The sequence below is a fragment of the Vanderwaltozyma polyspora genome, genomic scaffold (genome assembly GCF_000150035.1).
Source record: "Vanderwaltozyma polyspora DSM 70294 KpolScaffold467 genomic scaffold, whole genome shotgun sequence".
Taxonomy (NCBI): Eukaryota; Fungi; Ascomycota; class Saccharomycetes; order Saccharomycetales; family Saccharomycetaceae; genus Vanderwaltozyma; species Vanderwaltozyma polyspora.
The window spans coordinates 26,133-50,632 of record NW_001834615.1 but is presented as its reverse complement, the minus strand read 5'-3'; the positions used below and the strand labels follow the sequence as shown (position 1 = coordinate 50,632).

Below are 24,500 nucleotides of genomic sequence, written 5' to 3'. Positions count from 1 at the left end.
TAAATAAACAATGTATATCTGTTTCCCAAAATTGGTTATCCTTAAATTCCAGCGATTGTGTGAAATTTCTTTATTATAATATAAGCTTACTAATCCTGTTAAAAAAACACAAAAAACTTAAGATGTTTGGGGACTTCTATTTCTCTGGACACTTGGGGGAAACACAATTTTAGAATCCACAAACAGTCTTCCTCTGAACTGAACTGAATATCGAAGTAAAAGCTTTAGGAAACTGACTTTCAATAATCAAACTTTTACAAATAAAAAATAAAATAAAATAAGGTATATTTTATGAACCAACCAGTGAGTGCACTCAGCAAAAATCCACAAAAGCCCTATCTTGGAGTTCAGTCTTTCTAAAATATATGTATATGGATATATATATAGTACTAAGTCTATATTGAGATATCTGTTATAAAAGTGAATTAATAGGGATAGCCTCTTTGTAACTCCTGATATATTATATATATATATATATCTTCTTATGTATATAATATATGTTATATATGCTATATCTTACTATATAGAGAGCTGTTTGTTTAAAGCGTTGCCTCTTCTGTTCTGGTCTGTTTCTGCCACAAAAATTTAAACCAAAGAAAGGCAAAATCCACACACAATTTCCGTCTGAGTCTGAGTCTGAGAGGAATAAAAACTGAAAAATTGAAGAGAGAGCGAGTTTGTGTACGTTTGTACGAAAATGAGAAGATATATATTCAACCTCTTGGTTCGTGAAGAGTGATACACATCTCGGTTTCACCACTGTTACCCTGCTTACATCGCTTTATATAGTGATGTAATTATATCTATCAATCTATATATATATATATAGATAGAGCTATAAATGAGCATCACAACGTTGCCAAACGTACTGTAATTCTACAATATGTGGTGGAACCAGATACATCCCAGCTGTACTGCTCGATGAACCAATGCTTTAAGCACACACTTTTTCAACTTGATTATCTATATACTCTATCACACTCTATTTAAAATGACGTTGTAAAACGTCATCATCATTACCATTGCCATTCTCATCTTACACTTCCACCTTCACCTTCATACTATTATCCTACCCGCCATATTGCACCCTTTGAAAATGATTATTATAAATATCTTGGTTCACTCAGTTCGAACTACACCAAATCCTACATTACATTCTTAATTTCGTTTCGAATTGCTTATAATTTGGTTGGTTGGCTAGTTGCGCTATTCCGTTGCCATGACAACAACCAAATTTGAATATGGATTTATTCCTAATGGAAAATGTCATTGCCGTTTAAGTTCTGTCTATATTTGTATTAGTAATGCAATGATTTCTTAAGTCATATCGATATATACCATCGTTCCCTGATGTTTCATACAAGTGATTAATAATGATTTAGAATCATATATAAGCCATTGGAGTATTCGATTAAATTGTTCAATTCTATTATCTTTACGTCTTGAGTAGATTTAAACAATCCCTCCCCTATCTCACTTTAATTTGTTTCCACAGTAAAAGATTAATAGTAGGTAATTGCTTCATATATACATATGTATACTCAGCAAGTAACTAGTTCATCCCTCATTATTTATTAACCAATTCATCTAATAATTATGTTTAGAGTAGCTGTTGTAGGTGCTAATGGGAACATTGGTCGTCGTTTAATTAATATTATCAAGTCTGATTCGAGATTTGGTAAACCATTGGCAATAGTTAGAACTGAAGAACAAGCAACCTATTTCAGAAATGATATAGGAATTGATGCTTCTGTAACAAGTATTGAAGCAGCCACTCCAAGAGAAATCGCATTTGCTATAGAAGGTTACGATGCTGTTGTATTTACCGCTGGTGCAGGTGGTTCTGGTTTAGATAAACTAATTAACGTAGATTTAGATGGTTGTATCAAAAGTGCTGAAGCCTGTGAACTAGTGGGTATTAAAAGATTCGTTTTGGTATCCGCTATAAAAGCTGATGATCGTGATTTCTGGTGGAATATCGATTCATTACGTGATTACTATATTGCAAAGAGAGCTGCTGATTGCTTCATAAGAACTACAAATCTTGATTACACCATATTACAACCAGGTTGGTTAAATAATAACACTGGTACAGGTAAATATTTACCTGTGAATAAATTAGATGAATCAACAGATGCCTCATTTCCAATTTCAAGAGAAGATGTTGCTAATTTTATAAGCAAATGTCTAGCATCTCCAGAGAACACTATAAGGAAAACAATCCCCTTAACCAATGGTGAAGCAACATACGAACAATTTGTAAGAACTTTATAAAATATTCTAAAGGACTGACTTAATTTTCTGTTGAATCAGTCTAGAGAGTTAAATAAATCAAAATATAAATTATAATTAAGTTTTCTTTCTTTTGTCTAGGTTCATTATTCAAAGTTTTCATGCTATTAAACATAAATCTTAATGTATCTAACTATATGTACCAGCTTATATATTGCTAATCAAAAGTCTAAAAATCATCTACTGTGTTTCAACAGACCATTCTTTAATACATGCATCGGCACCTGCACTGACAATAGTATCAGTATCCTTCCATTGAACAACAGAAACACCGTCCTTATGGGCATTTAGATACTTAACAATCTTCATTGGTCTTTCGACAGAATAAATGAATATGTTGGTATCCAAGGATCCTGTGACAACATGATTTTCTTCACCATCTTCACTAGGTCTCCAAGTTATACAATTTATCTTAGAGGTATGGAATGACCATCTAGTAGTTTTAACGTCTTTATTTTCTAAATCATATAGAATAATCTTACCACTTACATCACCAGCAGCAACATATCTTCCAGAAGGTGAGATAGAAATACAAGATGGTTTGGCTTGTAATGCAGTATTCAACTTGTATGAATTAGTCAATTCAGTAGCTTTGAAAATTTCAATAATATTTGAATGTTCGTAACCAACAGCAACTAGATCTTTGTGTAGATCAATTGCTGATGCTGGTCTATCCAACTCAATGGAATTTAGTACTTCACCAGTTTCTGAATTAAATATACTCAATGTCACACCACCTGCAATTACAGCGATAGAGCCAGTACCGTCAGCACTTGCAATGCTTGGTTGATCATTGAATTCAAATTTAGTAACACCATTAGTTTTCAAAGTATCATCCCAAGAAACAGTAGATATACACCCTTTAGTACTGCTATCGATGGCAACAATCAAGTTATTGTGATAATAATTAGCCTTTGGTTGAGTACCCTCCCATTCAATAACTCTACCGTCATAAGAACCTGATACCAATGGGTTAACAGTTAGGGCAGTAATACCCTTATTGTGACCAACAATGGTCTTGACAACTGTATCATTACCAATTTTGAAGAAGTTCAAAGAACCATCAAGGGATAAAGAAACCACTTGCTCATCCTTGGCAGCTATAACACCAATTTGTTGATTACCGTAAGGAATACTTTCTGGGATAAGCCATTTCTGTAAACATTTTGGCTCTTCGACACTCCATAATCTAACTGCAGCATCAGCACTTGCAGTGACAAATCTTTTCTCGTCTACCCAAGATACAGCAAATAACCCACCTTCGATTGTTTCATTTGGATCTTCGATATACTTAATAAATTCACCAGTTTTACCATCGAAACAACATATTTTTCTGTCGGAACCTACAGAGACAGCATAATCTCCAGAATTTGGAGAGAATTCTACATCTCTTATGAACTTACCTTGATCATGATGAATTCTGTCACTTGCAGTAAATTTAAATGGAGGACCTTGATAGAAAACAGCTGAACCATCATCACTAACAGTCATACATCTCATTGGTCTTGACTGTTTAAAATGACATGAATTGATACGTTTTGAATGTCCAGAAATTTCACCAAGGGAATTACCAGAGTCCCATGAGATGAAGATACCATATTGTTCACGACCTTCACCCACAATACATAATCTTTTACCTTCGAAATCCCAAGAAATATCTAAAATCGGACCTGCTAAAGCTTGATACTCAGCCTTGACAATAGTTTCAACAACATCATCATTGCTAGACCAACCCCAAACAATAACTTTACCAGAAGCATCACCAGAACATAGATATTGTGAATTTTTAATTGGTGAGAACTTGACAACGTTAACATTGCTAGAACCATGTCCAGTAAATTGAACAACTGAATCATTATCTAATGAACGAATAAAGGCATTTCTTCCTGATGGATAAGCAATAGAATTAGTAGCTTCATCGTAGTCAATATGTGTACTGAAATTACGCTCAGTACTTGGTTGTGGAGGAATAATGTTCTTTAAAGTAATTGACATGTTATAATAAATTGTAGTTATTCTTTTTCTTTTATTGTAAGCACTTAATTAAATATAAAATATAACTTATCAATATAATAAAATAAGAGAGCTAAAAAAAACCTAATCCTAAATTCTAAAATACACCTGGTTAAATACCAATTGAGTTCCTATAGGTCCTAGTGTTAAGATGACAGACTTATGCTGACTTGTTAAATATATATAAATACTAAAATATTACAAAGATTGGTATGCTGTTATCTTAAATATGTGAATAATTTAGGAATTTTTCAATTCATATTTACGTTAGAGATGTAATTTAAAGCCTTAAGGGGCAGTAGATATCTGATACACAGAAAGTTAACACTACAAACAAAGAGCATTCCTATTTTAATATATAGCAAGAGTATATTCAGATCAACAAGGTATGGTACAAGTATATCTTGAAATAAATTATAATTTAAGTTGTATGTACAATTTGCACAACAGGGTCCATGTTGCCTACCCACAGTAATGACTTGAATGTAATAGTGTAAAATAAGATCGAATCGGTGAATTTACAATCGACAGCGAGGAGTGGGATTCAAATATATGCATTCCTTAGCACTATTGGGATGGTAACATCTCTATTACAATGAGAATTGATTTCTATTTATAATACCTTCTTTTTATAGAGTGATTAATCCTCTTCCAGTTGATCTATAACCTATCACTCACGTGATAAATCCTCCAGAAATATTGATAGCGCCAATACAACTTGATATACATCCGGGTAAATACATTTTATTTTGGAAAAAAAATTCGAAATGAAAAAAAAATTGAAATTTGGTCTCTCACAAGCTCATCTCATCTCATTATTGTTAAAAGAAGAACTATAAATTTTATTATTGATTGTATACAACTGGACCCATCACAAGATACACTCATTCTAGAATCGTTGAATATATTTGTGTTAGTTGTCTGTGTAGATTTTGTTATTTACTAAGGTGAACATAGAATTTCCATTACTAGTGATATACAGTTCTATTAGGCGGGAACATATTTCAATTATCATTGATCAAATTTATCATCATAAAGATAATACCAATAATTGTGATAACAAGAGTGCAAGTGAAATGTCATCGAATAGACAAAAAATTATTATAGCTAAGGCACCAGTACTGCCTCAACAGACTACACCAGAGCAACGTTACTGGCGTCAGTATTCTTCTGCTCAATTAGTAAAAGAACATAATAGTGTTACTCATGTGTATTTTAATCCACAACATCCTCACGATTTTGCAGTCACTTCTTCTACAAGAGTCCAAATTTTTTCTTCAAGAACAAGACAAGTAGTGAAAACATTTTCCAGATTTAAAGATGTCGTTTATTCTGCCTCTTTTAGAAATGATGGTAAATTGTTATGTGCTGGTGACGCTACAGGTTTAGTGTCTGTTTATGATAGTTACAATCCAAGAGTGTTATTACTATCAATCAAAGCCTCTACCCATCCTACTCATGTAACAAAATTTCATACCCAAGATCCAAAAACTTTAATAACTGCCAGTGATGATAGAGTTACTAGATTATGGGATATTTCTCATGCTTATGAGCCACAAATTGAACTTACTGGTGCTTCTGATTATGTTCGTACTGTCTCATGTATTCCATCAGCTCCACATTTGATTTCTACCGGTTCTTACGATGGTATAGTAAGATTATATGATACTAGAGCTAGTGCCTCAAGTCCTATTTATTCCTTAAACCACGACCAACCTGTAGAAAATGTCATCGCTATCTCACCAACTCAATTGGTTTCTTGTGGTGGTCCAAATTTCAAAGTATGGGATTTGACTAGTAACAAGAAGCTATATGAACGTGGTAATTTTAATAAAACAGTTACTTGTCTGGATTATGTAGAAAATTCAGAATCACCAATGCAATCAGCTTTAATTGCGTCCTCATTAGATGGTCATGTTAAAGTATTTGATCCTTTGGACAATTTCCGTGTTAAATTTGGTTGGAAATACTCTGGTCCTGTATTAAGTTGTGCATTATCCCCAGGTGATGCTCAAGGAAATAGACATATAGTAGCTGGTTTATCATCAGGTCTATTGGCTATTAGAACTAAACGTAAAGAAAAACAATCAAATAAGCAATCTACTGTTGCCTCAGTTAAGAGTAATAATTTTCAAAGAATGATGCGTGGCTCCCAATATCAAGGTGATCAAGAACATATTGTGTATGATGATAAAATGAAACAACAACGTCGCACAAGAGCTTTCGAAAAATACATTAACCAATTTAAATGGAGTGAAGCATTAGATAGTGCATTTGTTCCTGGTATGGCTAAGGAACTAACATTGACCGTTTTACAAGAATTACGTAAGCGTGGTAAGATTCGTGTAGCATTGTATGGTAGAGATGAAGCTGCATTAGAACCACTTTTAAATTGGTGTTTAAAGGGTATAGATGATGTCAGATCAGCTCCTGTAGTGGCTGATTGGATCGCGGTAGTATTGGATCTTTACAGCGATATATTATTTAAAGCGCCTGTATTAGAAGAAATGCTTATTACCTTGAGAAGTAAGATCAGACAAGTTGTTTACTATTCGAAGGAAGCACAGAGAATAGAAGGTATGTTACAACTTTTAACAAGCTAAAAGACATTGATGGTGCGTAAAAGATAGTTAAATCTATATATAATGTTACATGTGTTGTTTATAGATGCCTGCATATTAAAAAGAAAATAAAAATTGTTAAATTTATCTTCTACGGTTGCCCCAGCGACCCTTAAAACGATTTTTACGTGGTAACTTTAATCTTCTGAAGTTATTACTAACTAATCTTAACTTGTTACCTCTTGTTTTCCTTTTAACAGGAGCTTTTGCTTCTTCTGTTTTATTATTATCTTCATCACTTATCGAATCTGTGAAGTTATTTTCATCTTCCTCGTCTATTTCATTATCACCAAGAAATTCGTTGAGCTGCTTCCTTTTTAGTCTGTATATTTCTTTATGGATATCGATAGTCACCGATTTAGATATGTCACTTTCTTCGGCAAACCTACGTATAACTCTTCTTCTCTTTATTTTTTTATTTATATGTTCATCAAGAGCCTCTTGACTAAAGACATTGACCATTTCATTTGAAGTTATCATTTCATCATTGCCTTCATCTTCATTTTCATCTTCTTCTTGAATTTGTGAAAATTCTTCTACTATAGCCTCATGTTCCTTGGCTAACTCTACAAGAGACTTTGTCAACGGTCTTTTTATAAGAGGTGAAGGACTAAATGCAGATGTAGTTGCCAATGATATTGGTTTTAATGGAGTACTTCTAATCGTAAAGTTTATATCTTTTCTATCTATCATTAATGGAGAGTTTGGACCATATTTTCCATTTGCTATAGGCTTCTTTATACCTTCATCATTTTTTAATGGTGATGATACAGGAGTGAAATGTACATCAAATGTAAGTTTCCGCTTAACATCTGTAGATTCAGAAATTATAGATGAATTGGATTGAGAAATGGTCGATGCAGGTGAAGGATTCTTTGGAGTATTAAATTCTATGTTCTGTTCTGGGACTTTGACTGGCGATATTCGCATATCAAATATGCTCATAGTCTTACCGTATATTTGCGGAGTAGGTCCCAATTCGATCTTTATAGAATCAGATCTAATCGGGCTCTTGAATTTATCTAGTGCTTTATGATTGTTTAACGTTTTAGGAGTCAATTGGTTCTCAGATTTGTCAATTTTAGCACCTTTACCTTTCTTGAGAGCAGAATATTGCTTATACATCAATTTCACCTCCGGAAGACCTTGAATGTCATATTTAGAAGGTGGTCTATTATTTTTATCTATGAATTCATGTTCCCATGTTTTTAACCTTATTTTCAAATCACTTATTTCTACTGAAGACATCTCAGTTTATTTAATTGTTAGAGAATAATCTACCTTATCAGATTAAATGACTAAAAAAACAAAATTCCTAATGTTTATTATCGATATTGAAATATATATTTATGTATATATACCTCAATTGTTGGAATTGATGAGTACCTTAAGCACCTTCAAGTTGTTATAGCAAGTGATGCAATTTAAATCAATAGTGAAACTTTTCCAGTTTACGCGTTATTAATAAAATTAACTTTTATTTACGCGTCAACAATTCCAATCTGAATATCATCATAAGTGAAATATAAAGGACTATCTACTTAAAATAGTTCATATTAATGAAGACCTATTCGAATTAATAGAAGTGTTGATATATTTTAGAAGGTTGTGGTGATTGAGATGTGTTATGGATGTGGTAAAATTTCTTTCATTGCCGGTTGATATACGTAAAAATGTTTATTTTCAGTTAGACTCAAGATTAACTGAAATTAGTCCTTCAACTTCTAATGTTTTAACTCTAAATGACGAAACGAAGGTCAAATTAGAAGACTCCAAGAAGAATTATGATATAATAAATGCTCTGAAGTCTATTTTCAAGCCTTATTTTACCATGTTTGATTATTTACCTATGCTAATGGACGATTGGTTAGAGTATGCTATATGGTTGAGGTATGATTCTATAATTTTGGATTGTCTGAGAATCAACCATGCATATGAAGGTGATCTACTAGGATCCCTAGATATGATTTATTTGGATAATAAATTTCGAATGGGATTCTTCGATAAAAATTGCTTGTTACAAGTATGGTATACTCCAAAAGAATATACTAAATGGATTCTTGATTGTAATCAATTGCTTGATCAGGATCAGGCAACGATAAATATTAGATTTAATTTAGAATATTTGAAGTCAAGAGGTGTTAAAAATTGTATTCACCATTTAAAGAAAAAGGAATTGTTTAACATTGTTAATGAATTAACTCTTTATCTTGAAGATGATGAAAATTATGGGGTTCTAATTGATCATAGCAGTAATAATGACAACAAGAAAAAGCTCTCAAATAAGGTAATAGATTATAAGACCAGACTTTCATCTCCAACTATAACGATGATATTACAAAATATAGATTTAATGAAAAATTTAAAGAAGTTAAGTGTTAAAAATGAAAGTTTATTTCAAACTTTAATAAATTTGCATGGGGCAAGAGATAACCCTGGCAAAATCATAAACTCGTTAACTAGAAAGAGGATAAATTCGATCGAAGTTAAATGGATCCCTAATATTACTTTAAATAGGATTGCAGATTTCAGTAGATGGGAAAATTTAAAAGAGATAATATTAGATCACACTGGAGATATAGATTTAAATCAAATTATATTACCATACTATTGTAAGAAGATTATAATTAAAAATGCAAACAAGCTAGTATGGTGGGAAATAATGGATTATCTATTCTATTCTGTTGAAAAAAACATTAGAAATTCAATGTGGAATTCTGACAATGTAGTAAAGGCCAAATTAAAGATCAATCCAAATGTAAAAGTGTCTGTTCTGAACAAACAGGTAATTGATAAAGATACGGTCAATAGATTGAAATTGATAACTCAAACAAAATGTAAACTATTAAATTACATATTTCTCTCGAATATTCAACAGGTTAGCGATAGATTAATAATCGTACCAGAAACAATGATTAATAGTAGAAGGATAAAAATTTTCCAAGTTAAAAATCTTCAAGAAATTTATATTGTTTAGGTCTGGATAATTTTGGTACATAAAAAAAAAGTCCTAAAAACCCAAAATTATTTACCATAGGCCAGTCTCACTCACATTTATATATATTTGCTTTCTTTATTATCTCTCTATTGAACTATGTTATTTATCTCTCTTCAAGATGAATGCAATAATTTATTTACAAATTTTTTAGTACATACTCTCTAATGAAATAATCATGAAATCTTATATCATTTTCAGCTAACTCAGGATGGAATGCAGTAACCAAAACGTTGTCATCCTGTTTGGCAGCTACAATCAGCTCTCCAGTTGCAGAAGAAGGGTTTGGTAGAGTGTATAAAGTCTTAACTCTATCAGCATCTATAATTTCTTCGATGACAGGAGCTCTAATAAAAGTAGCAGGGAAATCAGTACAATTTGGAATAAATGATGAAAAATCACAGATTTTAGTGAAAGATTGAGCTTGTCTACCAAAGGCATTGCGCTTAACCCTGACTTTAACTAAGTTTAACGGTTCGACCAAATTCGATCTGGAAGTTGGATCGAAAGCAGTTAAAGGAGAACCTCCACTACCACCACCGTCACCTTGAACAGTCTCACTCAAGAAGATTAAGCCTGCACAAGTTCCCCAAATGGCTTTACTGGAATCATTAACAAAATCTCTTAAAAATGGTAAAAAACCGGTTCTTTGGGCAATTAATGACATAGAAGTAGATTCACCCCCAGGAATTATCAATGCTTTGCATTTCTCAAGCTCTTCAGGGGTTCTAACACTAATGATATTAATATCTTCATCTAAATCGTAATTATCGTATTCTTTGATACACTCTTGTAACCTTTCGATATGTTCAATAAACGCACCTTGTAATGCCAATACACCAATATACGTCATCTTACAAATTAGTATTTCTCAAAACTTTAACTAGTTTACCTTTCTTGGAAGCAATCAATCAATCAATCGACCAACAAGTATTTCTTTTGCTTGTTTGTTCTTTCGATTTCGAAACTTGGTTGGTGAGGTTGGATGGGTTTCCAATTGGTTCTTATTATTCAAGATATCTGTATCATTTAAATATAATATTTATAACGCTATGTGATCAATGGTGGTAGTGGTGGGTACTTGGTGAACTAAGTGCCTTGTCAGGTATAACTTCTTCTATTTTCGCTGAATAATTCCATTCTTATATGGTAAGGTCCTATATCTCGTCTGTATTTCTTACTATAATCTTACTAGTTGTAGTTGTAGTTGTAGTTGTTATTAAGTAGTTCCAGAGTCATAAGAGGTTAAATTAGAGAGAGAGGGGGGGGTTATGTTTTCTTGCAGTTAGGTGTCTTGATACATGACATGGGTAGGTTAGGATTGCATTGGACAGGATAGTTGGTTGATTGAGATTTATAAAAATGTGATATTCTCACTTAACTGTGGTGGTAGTGGTAATGCGTTTCTCTTCTTCTTGATTGCTATATACATTTGTCGGTTTGCTTCCACTTTCTTGAAGGGTGAAGGCTAGTAATTTCCTTTCTTGTCACTTGAGGTATAGAGGCTTTTTTTGGGAGGATGTAGTTTTGCTATAATATTTCGAACTGTCTTAGAGGAATAGGTTTTAGTTTATTATAAGGTATTATGATTATAATACCTTATAATGGTTCGTTTCTCTATCCTTAGTCGACGTCTCTTTGAGCTTGATTTCCTTCGGTTTGGTTTGGTTTGGTTTGGTTTGATCTTGGCGATTTGGTCTTGATTTTTAGTTAATTAATTATGGAATAAGTTAGCGAGCCCCTGCTTTATACATCGAATTTATCTTTCTTCCTTAGGGAAACGTACTTTATAAATCCTGTTCTTGCTGATATTGACATCTGAAAATTCATCTTAACTGGGTATTGCATTACCATTTCATACATAGGCTATATTTTGCTGTACTTGTTTTAGTGCCTTGTCTGATGAGTAATTTACTATGTATCATCGTCACCATCAGCAGCTTTTTGAATTGTTCGTTGACGTCTATATGATTCCTCTGGTTGTGGTGTTTTGTCAATCTTACTCATTGATCCATTGAGGTATATATATATATATATATATATATATATTAGCAATTGTAGATTATTCTCGTATTGTTGAAAGATATGGCTAGATATTTCCATTTCAAACTAGCAATACTTTGAAATAAAGCAAAAGATCAATTGAGTTCAATTCCATATTTCAGTAGGATAAGGAGTTAATCATCTTTCTCATATCACAGTCTTACTTATATTCATTATACTATTCACACATAATTAAAATACTCAATCATTAATAATGTCTGACTTCAAGATTAAATCAGGTTTTGCTCAAATGTTAAAAGGTGGTGTCATCATGGATGTCGTAAATGCTGAACAAGCTAAGATCGCTGAACAAGCTGGTGCTTGTGCTGTTATGGCTTTAGAACGTATCCCTGCTGATATGAGAAAGTCTGGTCAAGTTTGTAGAATGTCTGATCCAAAAATGATTAAAGAAATTATGGAAAGTGTCTCTATTCCTGTAATGGCAAAGGTTCGTATTGGTCATTTCGTCGAAGCTCAAATATTAGAAGCTTTGGAGGTTGATTGTATCGATGAAAGTGAAGTTTTAACTCCTGCTGATTGGACTCATCACATCGATAAGCTACAATTTAAAACATTATTTGTCTGTGGGGCCAAAGATTTAAGTGAAGCTCTAAGAAGAATTAATGAAGGTGCTGCCATGATACGTACTAAGGGTGAAGCAGGTACTGGTGATGTCTCAGAAGCTGTTAAACATATCAATACTATTTGTAATCAAATTAAAGATTTGAAAGCTAACAATTTATCTGCTGATCAATTGAAAGCAAAAGCTGATGAATTCAGAGTCCCTGTAGAACTCTTACAAAAAGTTATTGATGACGGTAGACTACCTGTTGTTAATTTTGCTGCTGGTGGTGTCGCTACTCCTGCAGACGCTGCATTATTAATGCAATTGGGTTGTGACGGTGTCTTTGTTGGTTCTGGTATCTTTAAATCTTCAAACCCACCAAAGTTAGCTCGTGCCATCGTCGAAGCTACTACTCACTACAACGATCCTGCCAAGTTATTAGAAGTCTCCAGAGATTTAGGTGACTTGATGGGAGGTGTCTCCATTGAATCCATTAACAGAGCTACCGACGCTAGCAAAGGTGTCAGATTATCTGAAATTGGATGGTAAATTCCTGTATTAACGTATAAACCTCATTTGAAAATTGCATAGACTTAAATAATGCATATAATGGAATATAAACTTGATAAAAGAGAAAAATATTTGTCATGTTGATATAGTTATAAAAATAATACCAATTTATTTAATATATTAAATAAATGCTGTCATGTTAAAGTAATAATAATACATCTATATACAAGTATTAGTACCTAACTTCTTATAATTCCTAATCTATTTTCATTATTATCTACTGGATATCTATTGATCAACAAATAGTTGATTGATGTTATTATGCATTGGATTTTTTCTAGCAGTTCCATTAATACTTTCATAAAAACTTCTCAATTTTTCTGCCTCTGAGAGAATGTAATCCTTATATTTAAAATCATTTGACTCCAATAAAATCTCTGGATCAAAAAAGATTCCAATATCTCCTTTCCTATGTTGTCTCCAGGTGTTTACCCATTGTGACGCAATATTTGCAAGTTTTTCGTCGAATTGAGCTCCACCTGATTTGAAACCTAATGGATTGGCTACCCTTTTAAGGACTTGTGTCACATTATTTGTAGGATACTCTGATTCCTTGGGATACCTTTCTAAACCTTGAGCATTTTGTAAATTCATTAAATATAACAAATAATCAGCTTGAATTACGGGATCTATCAAACTACTTTTCACACAACCACATAAGGATAATACTATCATTTTATTCGTTGAATGGGTTAATCTTCCTGGAAGGCCAATACCTGGTGTATCGATCAAGTATATATCTGATTTCCCAGGATCATTTGAAATCCTAATTACTTCACTCGTAGATCTAGTTATACCAGCCTCTCCACCAGTTCTGGCCACTTTTTGTTTTTTTTTGTCAGTTCTTTTCACACCTGAAAGACCTCTTAATGAGTTAACCAAAGTTGATTTCCCAACATTTGGCATCCCACTTATCAAAACTTTATAACCCATTGGTAATACGTTACTATTTTCCTCTGTAACATGTTTTGTCCATTTAATAATCTTCATCAAATTGGTAACATCTTTATTGTTTTTACAATTAATAACCATGAATTTTTCATTAAGTTCACCATGCCACACTTTCAATTTGTTGATTATTCTCTCATTCTCTTTATGATTCTCTGATATCATCGTATCTTTCTTAGTGTAAACGACAAGCTTCTGTAATGTGCTATTATTGTGTTTCCCTAAGAGCAATTGATCAAATAACGGGTTTCTAGTACTCAATGGAGCTCTCAGATCTCTTAGTTCTAATATTAAATTCAGCTGTGGTAACATCCGTTTAAACCTTTGAACTGCTTTCATCTGATGTCCTTTGAAGTCAGTTGTAGTAATATTATAATTTGGAAACTCAAATCTTGGGATAAACCCACCGGCTAAATTGGAATAACCTCTTCTAATCATTTTCATCCTAAATTATTGCAACAGATTCCTCATTCATCCAGTCATCTGAACAATGTTTTAATAAACTTCACATTTAATAAGTAGTCAGTATTACTTTAACCATCATTATATATTGACATTTTTAATATCGAAAAAGTTTCAATAAGCGATGAGATGCGCTTTCAATAGTAAAGTTTATGAAAAATTTTAAAATATTGAATAAGAACAAAGGGATGAAATGTGTAGTAAATGGTTATTGTATTATTCACGGCACATTATATTCTTGATATCTAAGTGATAAGTGAAGTCTCAGCAAAGTTTGTTTCTGGAAATTTGGTTCGATGCCTCTTATTTTGTTTACAGGATACCCAAGCTCTGGGAAAACTACTAAAGCTAAGGAATTAATTTCTTTATTAGAAGATAAAATTGAGAATACACCTGCTTTAAAGAATAAAAAATACTCTATTGTGTATCATTCAGATGAAAGTTTAGGTATTCAACATAATGATTACATTACATCTCAAGATGAACGTAAATTACGTTCAGAGATAATATCAGCTGTTAAGAGAGATCTATCTAAGAATAATATTGTCATTGTAGATTCATTAAACTATATTAAAGGATTTCGTTACCAACTTCATTGTGAAGTTAAAAATTGCTCTACCACATTTTGTTTAATCCATGTAATGTGTCCAGTTGATGTAATTTATGATTGGAATAAGTCATCAAGTAATTCATGGGATAATGAGTTGTTGGATCAACTGATACAGCGTTATGAAGAACCAAATGCTCAAAGTCGTTGGGACTCCCCATTGTTCCCTGTTTTGTCGAATGAAGATTCTATGAAAGACTATATTGAAGATATCAGTAGTGCAATTTTCAATACTGGTAATTCGTTGAACACTCGTGATCCTTTGAGTCGTTCGTTTCAAAAACCAAATAGTGTAACCATATTAAAACCAGCTTCTCAAACAAACTTTATTCAAGTATTAGATAGAGAAGCAACATTAGTGGTTAAAAAGATAATGGAAGAGATCAAAATAGCACAATCTATTGGTAATAATTCGACTTCAAGAGTAATTGTTTCTGAAGGTGTCACTGACATTAATGATGACAGATGCAGTTACGTGGATTTACCAGTTAATGGAGTTACTCTTGCTCAATTACAAAGATTAAAAAGACAATTTGTAAATTTAAACAAATTAAGAGACATGGAAAGGGATAGAATTGTACATATGTTTGCCGATTATTTAAATAAAAATTTGAATGATTAGTTGTAATTATATATTATAGAATATTTATAATTTATATTGAAAGTTTATACAGGAGATGGTTTTGCATTTAGAATTAACTCTTTAACAGTATCAGTTTCTATTCCCTCATCATTGGAGAGTGAAAAGAACTTAGATAATTGATCGGTTAATTCCTTGGTCAATGGCACATCATTACGAACAATCCATAATAATTGACCATCTTCAATGATTTTTCTATGTACAGTTTCATTACCGTTTTTGTTAATTAATCTAAGGTATTCAGCCCAAGGTCTAAAATCGTTTCTATAATTAGCATTCTTCCCTAATATATCCCAGAATTGCCATAACTTTGACCAATTTTGAACTCTGCATAACGCGTTAATTATTATAGTGATCATAGGAATCTCTAAAGCTTTATTGCTTCTTTCCGAGTTATATACAAGATAATCAACTATTTCATATAATGCTCTTGAATGCTTATTTTCATCAATTATCATAGTATTTAATAATGTATCTATGAACTGGGAGTTTTTTATTATACGTTCATCATCAATTAAATTCAATGCGGAGACTACTAGATTATTTGACTTTATTAGGTTCCAGTAATTGCTTTTCTCATTGCTCAAAAGGGAGCTAGACAGAATATTAAAAAAATTAATTAAATCTTTTTCTTCTACCTTGAATCCAGAGACCCTCTTGATCAAAAGACAATTGATAAAATAATCTTTCAAGCTAAATTGTTGAGGATTCAATTCAAAACAGCTTTTGTAAAAATTTGACCTAGCTGACCAAAACTCATCACTATTTGTTCTCGGTATAATTAAGGGCCATTGAGATTCAAACATTTTTTGAAGTCCTTTAAAGTATACTTTCTTTTCTTGTTTATTAGAAAGCTGTTTTGCCGCTGAACTGAGAAAATTTAATGTATCAATATCAGTTAAGGATGAGGCTGATTTGAGCTGATCTAGTTCTTTCAGTTTGATGTGTAAGTTGTCTTTATTTAGTCCTTTTAATATATCAAATGCTATATCTGGAGAAAGTTGTGAAGGGTTGGCCAATGTAGAATAAGCCCTTCTTCTTTGTAACGCTATTTTTCGTAGGCCAGAAAGTATATTATTCCCAGAGGAATACTCGTCGGATAATTCTAAATCACTTCTAGAATTGTCATAACGGTATTTTTCCCTTTCTTCTTTTGGTGCATATAGTTCCTCTAAATTTAATTCTTTTCTTCTATTTTTGGTTAAGATATTAACAAATATATTATCAAGATGACAATCCACTAAATACCAAGAATCTCTAGAGGTTGACGTTGTTGGATTCTTAGCCAACGATGATCTTTCCAGGTTTCTCTTTCTTGCTAGTCTTTTCTGTTTCTTTCTTTCATCATTCGAATTTATATTTCCTTCAACTGATGCAATAGAATTGAATTTTTGTTTCATCATTTTGTTCAACTCAACAAAACATTTTTCACAATGTTTTGTAGATTGTGCAGTGCTTAAAACCATAAAATCACTAATTTTGGCAGCCGCAGTTGGATAATTATACTCGTTATTGGTTTCTTTTTCCCTTAAATCGAAAATTAGAATATCTGTCAAACCTAATTCTGTTTTTAACATTTCGATTATTGATATTAACGAGCCTGGACTATTTTCAGGGTATTTTACAACTTGATCCTCTAGAATCGTATTATTTTCGACTAATTTCTCACGCTTAACCATCGTCAAATACCAAGGTTGTGGTGCACTAGAAACAGTTTTATTGACGTCTAGTTCTTCTAAATTCTTACTATCCGAATTAATTGCATTAGTGTTAAAGTCATTGGTTGTGGATTGGAATCGTTGGGATTGAATAAATTTATTTTGAAGATGAAATGAATATATACCCGAAGAAGGCTTGTGTTTAGTTGCCAAGGCCGTTAGCCTCCTTGTTGAATTAAATTTCAAACGAAGCATGCCTTAATCTTCTCTAATGTAGTTCAATATTGGGCTGCAATCGACTTTTTAAACCTATTCAAAAGTATTTCTGTAATTTTTTATATAGTAAAAGGTACTTAGCTTTTATTCAAGATCAATATAAATTAGATATGCTTTGTTGAAAAGTTCTATAAACTATCACGTGATTGCACTTATGAATTTTCAATTACATCTGGAGAAAGTCATATTACATGGTGTAGGTTCTACTCTGGAGTGCTTACCCTACCCTGGTGCTGTCCAAGAATCTCGTGATCAAATATTTCACTTCTTGGGAAAGAGATCATGAGACAGTGTCTGTTACCAAGCTCAAGTAATATTCTATGTTGGACCCTCTAGCTTGTTTCTGTATCGTTTTTATCAATATTAGTATTATTTCAATTATCCCACAATTATTATCTTTCGAGATGATCACTAGTTTTCGTTGACTTTTATCAAGTCTGTCGTTGATCAAGTTGGGTTATCATCAATATACAATGAAGTAAAATAGAATAGATTATAAATAAAGTTTAACAATTACAACTATAGAAGTGATGAAATAATCTTATATTTAGATATAAATTTTAAAATAATACATATTGTGTAGATTTTTCCTTCTTGTTCCTTAGGATATTAAAATCAATTAAACCAAAAAGGAAAATTACAAGAATAAAAAATTATTGAACCACAAATTTCAAACGTTAAACTGATTAAATCCTAAAAAAGGGATTAGATTCCTCTTTTAAATTTGATATTCAATTTTCTGTTCATATTTTTGTTCATTATTGGGCTTTTTTATATAGATTTCATTTTATTTTTATTTTTTTTGATTTTATTTCAATTGGCTTTTAATAGATTTTGAATTTATCCATCTTCACTAATATACAATTAGAGATATAGTTTAAAAATCTATTGTCCTCTTAATTCAGGTTGGATATTTTCATCGGGTATATCATCTTTAATGATTTTATTTGCATTTTCATCATTTTGCTGTTGAGCTTCAACTTCTTTGAAATGAGAAGATAACAATCTTAATTGTTCTGCAACTTCATGTGGTAGTTTGTCATCAGCTGCATCTTCTAGAGAAACTAAGTTACCGTCATCGTTCACCATTGAATTCATTTGATTTAATTTCAATAAATCATTTCTGCTACGTTTTCTTGGAGTATCTTCCTCATCTTGGTTATCATCCTCATCAATTGATTGTTCAACCATTTGAATTGGTCTTTTGAAATCTGAAACATCACCCATAGCTGCTCTTGCAGCTGCTTGTGCTTCTCTGACTTCAGAGAAGGCGGAATGTAATTGTCTTTCTTCTTCCAAAACAGATAGTTGATTATCGTTACCAGTAGAAGTAGGTTCGACATTTGGAGGCAAATTAGTTTCGATATTAGCTGCTCTTGAATAACGAGGTTGAGGATGATTATTAATCAAGACGTTCTCTGCACCTGGAATGCCATAGTCTCCGTTTTTCTTCTTCTTTAGGACGAATCTTGCCTTGTAAGTAGTGACGCGTCTTGCGATTTGGGCTATTAACTTCTTATCTAAATCGACATCGGTTAAACCATAACGTTCTTTCAAGATATCTTGAATACCGGATTCCTCTACGTATTGAGAGACCCTAAATTTAGCAACGGTGTTGTCTTCTTCATTACACAAATCTTGTAAGATTTGGTCGAAATTCAAATCATGTTGCAAAATTCTTGGTATTTTAGTCAATACGAATTTTGCCAAGGTTAAATTTGATTCTAGAGGATGATTATGGTAAGGATCGATTTTAGTTACCATAAATGGGCCTCTTAAAGTATGGTCTGATTTTTGATCATCTTCCATAGCATGAGCTAAAACGTTTGAGTGATCATCATGGAATTGAGAAGAGTTGCCATTGATACTCAATTGATGGTTGTCGTTTGATGAGTTTGTAGTTGAGTTTGGAGATGTGTTGTTACTTGTAGCTGATTTGCTTTCATCTATTGTGGCAACAGCAGTGGCAGAATCGTGTACTGCGGCGACAGCGGCGGCGATAGCAGCACTAACGTCATCATCTTCAGCAGCACCTGAATCTTCATATTTAGTGGAGGCGGTGGAAGTTGAAGTAGTTGTATTAGTAGTAGGTTTTTCGTCGTTGTGATCTCTACTATCATTTTCATTTTCATCCTCTACGTTTTCGTCATTGTTACTGTTGTTAGTATCTTTTTTAATTTCATTACTATTAGTTCTGTTGTCATTAATATTATTGGAGTTGCCATTGTGGTCTATATTTTCATCTTTAACATCTACAATAACATTTTTAGTTACGTCGTCTTCGTCGTCTTCATCGCCTACTTGATGTTGGTGGTGTAAGTTCTGTACGACATTCAAACCGTCCAATTGAGATTGGAAATCTATATTGTTGTTGTTGTTTGAATCGGTGCCAGTACCAGTACCGGTGCCAATATTTTGGTTTGAGTGGGAGGTGTTGTTGTTGTTATTGTTGTTGTTGTTGTTGTTGTTACTGTTATTACCACAGTAACTAACTAAAATTTTAAATTTACAAGTCTTTAAATGGCAAGCAAAAGTGAAATGCTTATTTCTGTGTGAATTTTTTAAAATAATTGGGCATCTAGCTTGGAATTCGTAGTCATTAACGACATTGTACCAAGCCTCCAAAGTAGGAAACTTCCTACCAGTTCCGTCCTCTGAGCCTGTAGCCAGGTATTTATTTATGATGGGATGTTTATACTCGTATAAATTTGTCATTGCAGTGAATCCGACCAGTAACACTAGCACTACAGTGTTTAAAGTTGATATAATAACAAAGGATGAAAAGATCAATCACAAATATGATTAGTCTTGGATCGCAGAAGAATAGTCCAGTCCAATCTATTCTTGTGGCAGAAGTGAAGTGATAAAACAGGATGGTATGAAGTGAGATGAGATGAGATGAGATGTGGGTATCCTTTAATTGTAGTATAATGCAAATAAAGGTAAACAAAAGTGATTCTTTCGTTAGATGGGATTTAGTCTTAAATGATAAAACAATATATATATGAACCAAAAATGAAATACAAAACCAAATATACCATTTTAAATAAAAAATTACGGTGAAAAAAAACAAAAGACTAAAAACATAAAAAACAACGTCGATGGTTATAAGTTCTGGTTGTTCAGTTTAGTTGATGATGATAAAGAAGACTGGGGAGAGAGAAAAGAATTGTATGGTGAAAAATTGGGAACAGAGAAAATTGGGTGTTCGTAGCTGGTGATGTACAAATAGTGCTGTTGGTGAATTTTCTTCCTTTAGGACGGGGGGAAGGGAAAAGGGGGTTGGTGTGAGTGTGTGCGGTGTAGAGGTGTGTATTAACTGCGCGGGAAAGGAGGGTAACTCTTAGGGAAAGCTTTAACACAGGTATATTATACTAACTATCCTTTCTCTGTTTGTTAAATAAAGGGAGAAAATGAAATCAAAAAAAACTACTCCGCGACGGGGAATTGAACCCCGATCTGGCACGCGACAAGCGCCCATTCTGACCATTAAACTATCGCGGAATTTGAAGAGATGAAGAAACAAAGCACTCACGGTGGGGGTCGAACCCACAATCTTCTGATTAGAAGTCAGACGCGTTGCCATTACGCCACGCGAGCTTAATTTCTTGAAATTTGGGTAATTTTCTTTTCTACAAACCAGGAGATTTGGTACCAGAAATTGGCGTAGAAAGGAGATGAGAACCTCTAATAAGAATAAAACAAGGCACATTTCATAAAATTTATAGTACTTGTCCTACAATATTGTTCTACAAGTTCAACATCTTGTATTGGTTATATATGATCATTAGATTGAGAAGTTTTTCCACTTCTCCTTCTAAGACAATAACAGCTCTTAAATAAAATTGCAACCGTAAATATTCGGCTTCCAACACATTGTTCTAAATTGCTAGACACTTATCTTGAAGAATTAAACAGTGGATAAACTAAAATCTAGTTCGCTTAATTTTTATTGCCTTGGCGACGTCTCAACATTTAATCACAATAGATTTTTAAAAGACACCCTCCCAACTGGAATTAACTGATGAATATGGAGGCATAAACGTATTATTCTTCACATCTTCTTACCAAAACAATCTGGTATTTGACGTCTTCTTTTTGTCATTGCTGACACTTCAAAAAGCTGGTTTATAACACCATTCCATCCTCCACATAAATAAAACAACGCTTTCTCTTCTGAAGTCACATTTATTCTTGAAAAAGTGGTAAATAATTTAATACTACACACATGAAATTTAAACTATTAATATATATGTAGCTATATTTAGATTACAAGAAAGAAAAAAGTCATTGCCATATTCTATGCAGCTGTAACTCCTTCTTGCCCTTTTATTTGCACAGCTCTGCTTACAACGTTGAAATAAGTTGGAAAACAGTCAACTGATAAAAGAACGATGATGATAGAATGAGCAAACAATTAGAAATTAACCATAATAATATTAATGATATTAATAATAAATTACGTAAAAAAGTAAAAAAAAAAAAGAAAGAAAAAATAATATAATGTTTTATTTTTATACAATATTTGAATTCACAAATGTAGCAGATAGTAAACTCTCAGCAATACTTATCTCTTCATTAGTTTGGCCACCATTATCAATACTCTCAATCACATTCAATGTATCGTCTATAGTGTTGAAATATGGAGAGTTTTCAACATTCATTAAGCCATTATTAGTCGTACCCTTTGAAATTGGCATCATATGTGTAACTTCGTTTGTATGTATAACCATAGAGGTAACTCCACTCTTCTCTAATCGCTCTCGTATCTGTTTGCTTTGTAATACTCTAGCTAGAAATACCTTGACTTTTCTTTTTTTATAAGTGGCTACTATATCAAAAAATATTTGTGTTGCCGAGGAATCAATTGATGTCATTCCATGTAAATCAAAGATGACACATTTAGTATAATCTTTAGAACGCCCTCCAGGTCCACCTGGATGTGCTTTAACAGATCCAAACCTTTCTAATCTATTTAAGCGTTCCTTCAAATCATCTGTATTAGTAAACGTAAGTGGCTCAGGAATCTTCACTATCAAACAGCCTTCAATTTCTTCCAACACAAATTTGTTTGTTTCAATATCACCAATTGGGTCACTATCTAAATATTCATCAATATTCGCAAATTCTCGTGTTCCTTGAACCCTACCTAAAATCTGAATTCTTGATTTTGCAGAATGCTTAACAATACTAATAATAGAATACCCACACCCAATACAAATACCCATCTCTACAGAATAAAGCAATGTTGCTAAAACTGTAATAGCAAATACAAATAATTCATCATACCCTTTGCATCTAAAATGAAATTTTAACTCTGATGGAGCTTCTTCAAGTAAGCTTATTCCAACAATGGATGTAATAACAGATAAAATACATAATGGAATGTAATGAATCAATGGTAGTAGATATCGGATTGTAATCAATGTCACGGAACCCATAAAAACTCCGGACATTACCGTTTTGGAACCAGAAAATGCATTAATCTTAGATCTTCCATAACCACCAAATGATGGCAAGGCACCAAAGAGTGATGCTATAACATTCATACTTCCCAAGGCAACTAGTTCTCTATTTGAAGAAATTGCCAAATCATAAGTAGTCCCTAATGACTTGGATGCAGTCATTGATTCAAAAAATCCTAGTAGTGAAATCAGAACCCCCGTATTAAGTAGCTGTGGCATAATCTTTCTATTTTCCTTTGAAATAGGATTTTTTAATTTATCAATGGCATGAGTATTGAAGTCTCCTACAATTAAAATGCCATACTGTTTTTTAAATTCCCATGTCGCAGACAAATAAATACTGATGATCACCACCATTAAGATTTCAGGAATAAAAGCTAACCACCTATGCTTAGCCATCCATCTTTTCTTTAATAGTCTAATTGAAAATAGCGTGACAAATGCTATAGCACTTAGAAGTGCAGTTGGTTTATGATAATTTGTTGGTGCATATTTGATTAAAAATTGAACTTTCTCGAATGAAGTATGACAATGAACCTTTAGACCTGCTAAAAGTTTATTTAATTTTAATTCTGTGATTAAAGAATCAATTATCATTACTAACCCGATTGAACTAATAAAGCCTCTTAATAAAGAACGGCTTAAAACATTACCTAGAAACCCTAATCTTAATATTCCCAATATTAACAAAGCGGCACCACTAATAAAAGTTAAAACCACCGATATATTAATAATCTCCAATGCACTATCATGAGACTTTAATAATTCTACAGACTGGCCAACAACTAATGAAATAGCACTTTCAGGACCAACTATCATCTGTGGAACAGATCCAAATACTGCATAAATAAATGGAGTTATAGCTAAAGAATATAACCCACATAACGGTTCCACATGAGCTATTGAAGTAGCGTATGATAATGCTAGAGGAATTTGGAATGAAGCTAGCGAGATTCCAGCTAGGAAGTCACTTATTAGCTTGAACCAAGTATATTGAGGAATCCAAGAGAAACACGGCAAATAATATGGTACAAGAGACCAAAACCTCAACTTCCTAGTCATTTCCGGTTGTCTTGTTGAGCCAATAACGGCCTCTAAATCATTTGTTAAAGCATTATTGTTCAGTGGAACATTGTTGTTGTTGTTGTTGTTGTTGTTGTTGTTGTTGCTTAACGTCCTCACTAGAGGATTCCTTCTCACTATATCATCTTTATGTAGAATCTTAGTGCTTTGATAATTCGCTCTACTCCCATTATTCAATAGCAAATTATTACGATCACTCATACTTATTCTTGATATTACTCACTTTAAATGCTACCTTCCTATTTCATATGGAGTCTTATTA

The 24,500-nt window shown here is 32.7% G+C and overlaps 12 protein-coding genes and 2 non-coding genes across 14 annotated transcripts; 5 read left to right on the top strand and 9 right to left on the bottom strand.

Moving 5' to 3' along the window:
• Positions 1-1,596: 1,596 nt before the first annotated feature.
• Kpol_467p22 (uncharacterized protein) lies at positions 1,597-2,274 on the top strand (the record flags this gene model as incomplete). Its single annotated transcript, XM_001643318.1, has 1 exon — positions 1,597-2,274. One exon carries the CDS (start codon positions 1,597-1,599, stop codon positions 2,272-2,274), a length of 678 nt encoding a protein of 225 aa, XP_001643368.1.
• Positions 2,275-2,472: 198 nt separating this feature from the next.
• Positions 2,473-4,287, bottom strand: AIP1 (Aip1p; the record flags this gene model as incomplete). Its single annotated transcript, XM_001643317.1, has 1 exon — positions 2,473-4,287. The coding sequence occupies one exon, from the start codon at positions 4,285-4,287 to the stop codon at positions 2,473-2,475; it is 1,815 nt and encodes a 604-aa protein (XP_001643367.1).
• A 1,094-nt stretch (positions 4,288-5,381) lies between these two features.
• Positions 5,382-7,371, top strand: UTP15 (snoRNA-binding rRNA-processing protein UTP15; the record flags this gene model as incomplete). Its single annotated transcript, XM_001643316.1, has 2 exons — positions 5,382-6,882; positions 7,127-7,371. 2 exons carry the CDS (start codon positions 5,382-5,384, stop codon positions 7,369-7,371), a joined length of 1,746 nt encoding a protein of 581 aa, XP_001643366.1.
• Positions 7,011-8,174, bottom strand: SLD2 (Sld2p; the record flags this gene model as incomplete). The annotated part of the gene is made up of 1 exon (XM_001643315.1): positions 7,011-8,174. The coding sequence occupies one exon, from the start codon at positions 8,172-8,174 to the stop codon at positions 7,011-7,013; it is 1,164 nt and encodes a 387-aa protein (XP_001643365.1).
• Positions 8,175-8,553: 379 nt separating this feature from the next.
• CTF13 (Ctf13p) lies at positions 8,554-9,903 on the top strand (the record flags this gene model as incomplete). The annotated part of the gene is made up of 1 exon (XM_001643314.1): positions 8,554-9,903. The coding sequence occupies one exon, from the start codon at positions 8,554-8,556 to the stop codon at positions 9,901-9,903; it is 1,350 nt and encodes a 449-aa protein (XP_001643364.1).
• Positions 9,904-10,060: 157 nt separating this feature from the next.
• On the bottom strand, positions 10,061-10,774 carry SNO1 (putative pyridoxal 5'-phosphate synthase; the record flags this gene model as incomplete). Its single annotated transcript, XM_001643313.1, has 1 exon — positions 10,061-10,774. One exon carries the CDS (start codon positions 10,772-10,774, stop codon positions 10,061-10,063), a length of 714 nt encoding a protein of 237 aa, XP_001643363.1.
• A 1,404-nt stretch (positions 10,775-12,178) lies between these two features.
• Positions 12,179-13,078, top strand: SNZ1 (pyridoxine biosynthesis protein SNZ1; the record flags this gene model as incomplete). Its single annotated transcript, XM_001643312.1, has 1 exon — positions 12,179-13,078. The coding sequence occupies one exon, from the start codon at positions 12,179-12,181 to the stop codon at positions 13,076-13,078; it is 900 nt and encodes a 299-aa protein (XP_001643362.1).
• Positions 13,079-13,327: 249 nt separating this feature from the next.
• Positions 13,328-14,491, bottom strand: MTG1 (putative GTPase MTG1; the record flags this gene model as incomplete). Its single annotated transcript, XM_001643311.1, has 1 exon — positions 13,328-14,491. One exon carries the CDS (start codon positions 14,489-14,491, stop codon positions 13,328-13,330), a length of 1,164 nt encoding a protein of 387 aa, XP_001643361.1.
• Positions 14,492-14,805: 314 nt separating this feature from the next.
• On the top strand, positions 14,806-15,738 carry KTI12 (Kti12p; the record flags this gene model as incomplete). Its single annotated transcript, XM_001643310.1, has 1 exon — positions 14,806-15,738. The coding sequence occupies one exon, from the start codon at positions 14,806-14,808 to the stop codon at positions 15,736-15,738; it is 933 nt and encodes a 310-aa protein (XP_001643360.1).
• Positions 15,739-15,782: 44 nt separating this feature from the next.
• On the bottom strand, positions 15,783-17,669 carry ATP25 (Atp25p; the record flags this gene model as incomplete). The annotated part of the gene is made up of 1 exon (XM_001643309.1): positions 15,783-17,669. The coding sequence occupies one exon, from the start codon at positions 17,667-17,669 to the stop codon at positions 15,783-15,785; it is 1,887 nt and encodes a 628-aa protein (XP_001643359.1).
• A 906-nt stretch (positions 17,670-18,575) lies between these two features.
• ABF1 (DNA-binding protein ABF1) lies at positions 18,576-20,405 on the bottom strand (the record flags this gene model as incomplete). The annotated part of the gene is made up of 1 exon (XM_001643308.1): positions 18,576-20,405. The coding sequence occupies one exon, from the start codon at positions 20,403-20,405 to the stop codon at positions 18,576-18,578; it is 1,830 nt and encodes a 609-aa protein (XP_001643358.1).
• Positions 20,406-21,122: 717 nt separating this feature from the next.
• On the bottom strand, positions 21,123-21,194 carry Kpol_467trna3. The gene has a single exon. It is a non-coding gene; the product is annotated as a tRNA-Asp (tRNA).
• A 24-nt stretch (positions 21,195-21,218) lies between these two features.
• Kpol_467trna2 lies at positions 21,219-21,290 on the bottom strand. The gene has a single exon. It is a non-coding gene; the product is annotated as a tRNA-Arg (tRNA).
• A 914-nt stretch (positions 21,291-22,204) lies between these two features.
• Kpol_467p11 (uncharacterized protein) lies at positions 22,205-24,439 on the bottom strand (the record flags this gene model as incomplete). Its single annotated transcript, XM_001643307.1, has 1 exon — positions 22,205-24,439. The coding sequence occupies one exon, from the start codon at positions 24,437-24,439 to the stop codon at positions 22,205-22,207; it is 2,235 nt and encodes a 744-aa protein (XP_001643357.1).
• Positions 24,440-24,500: the final 61 nt, after the last annotated feature.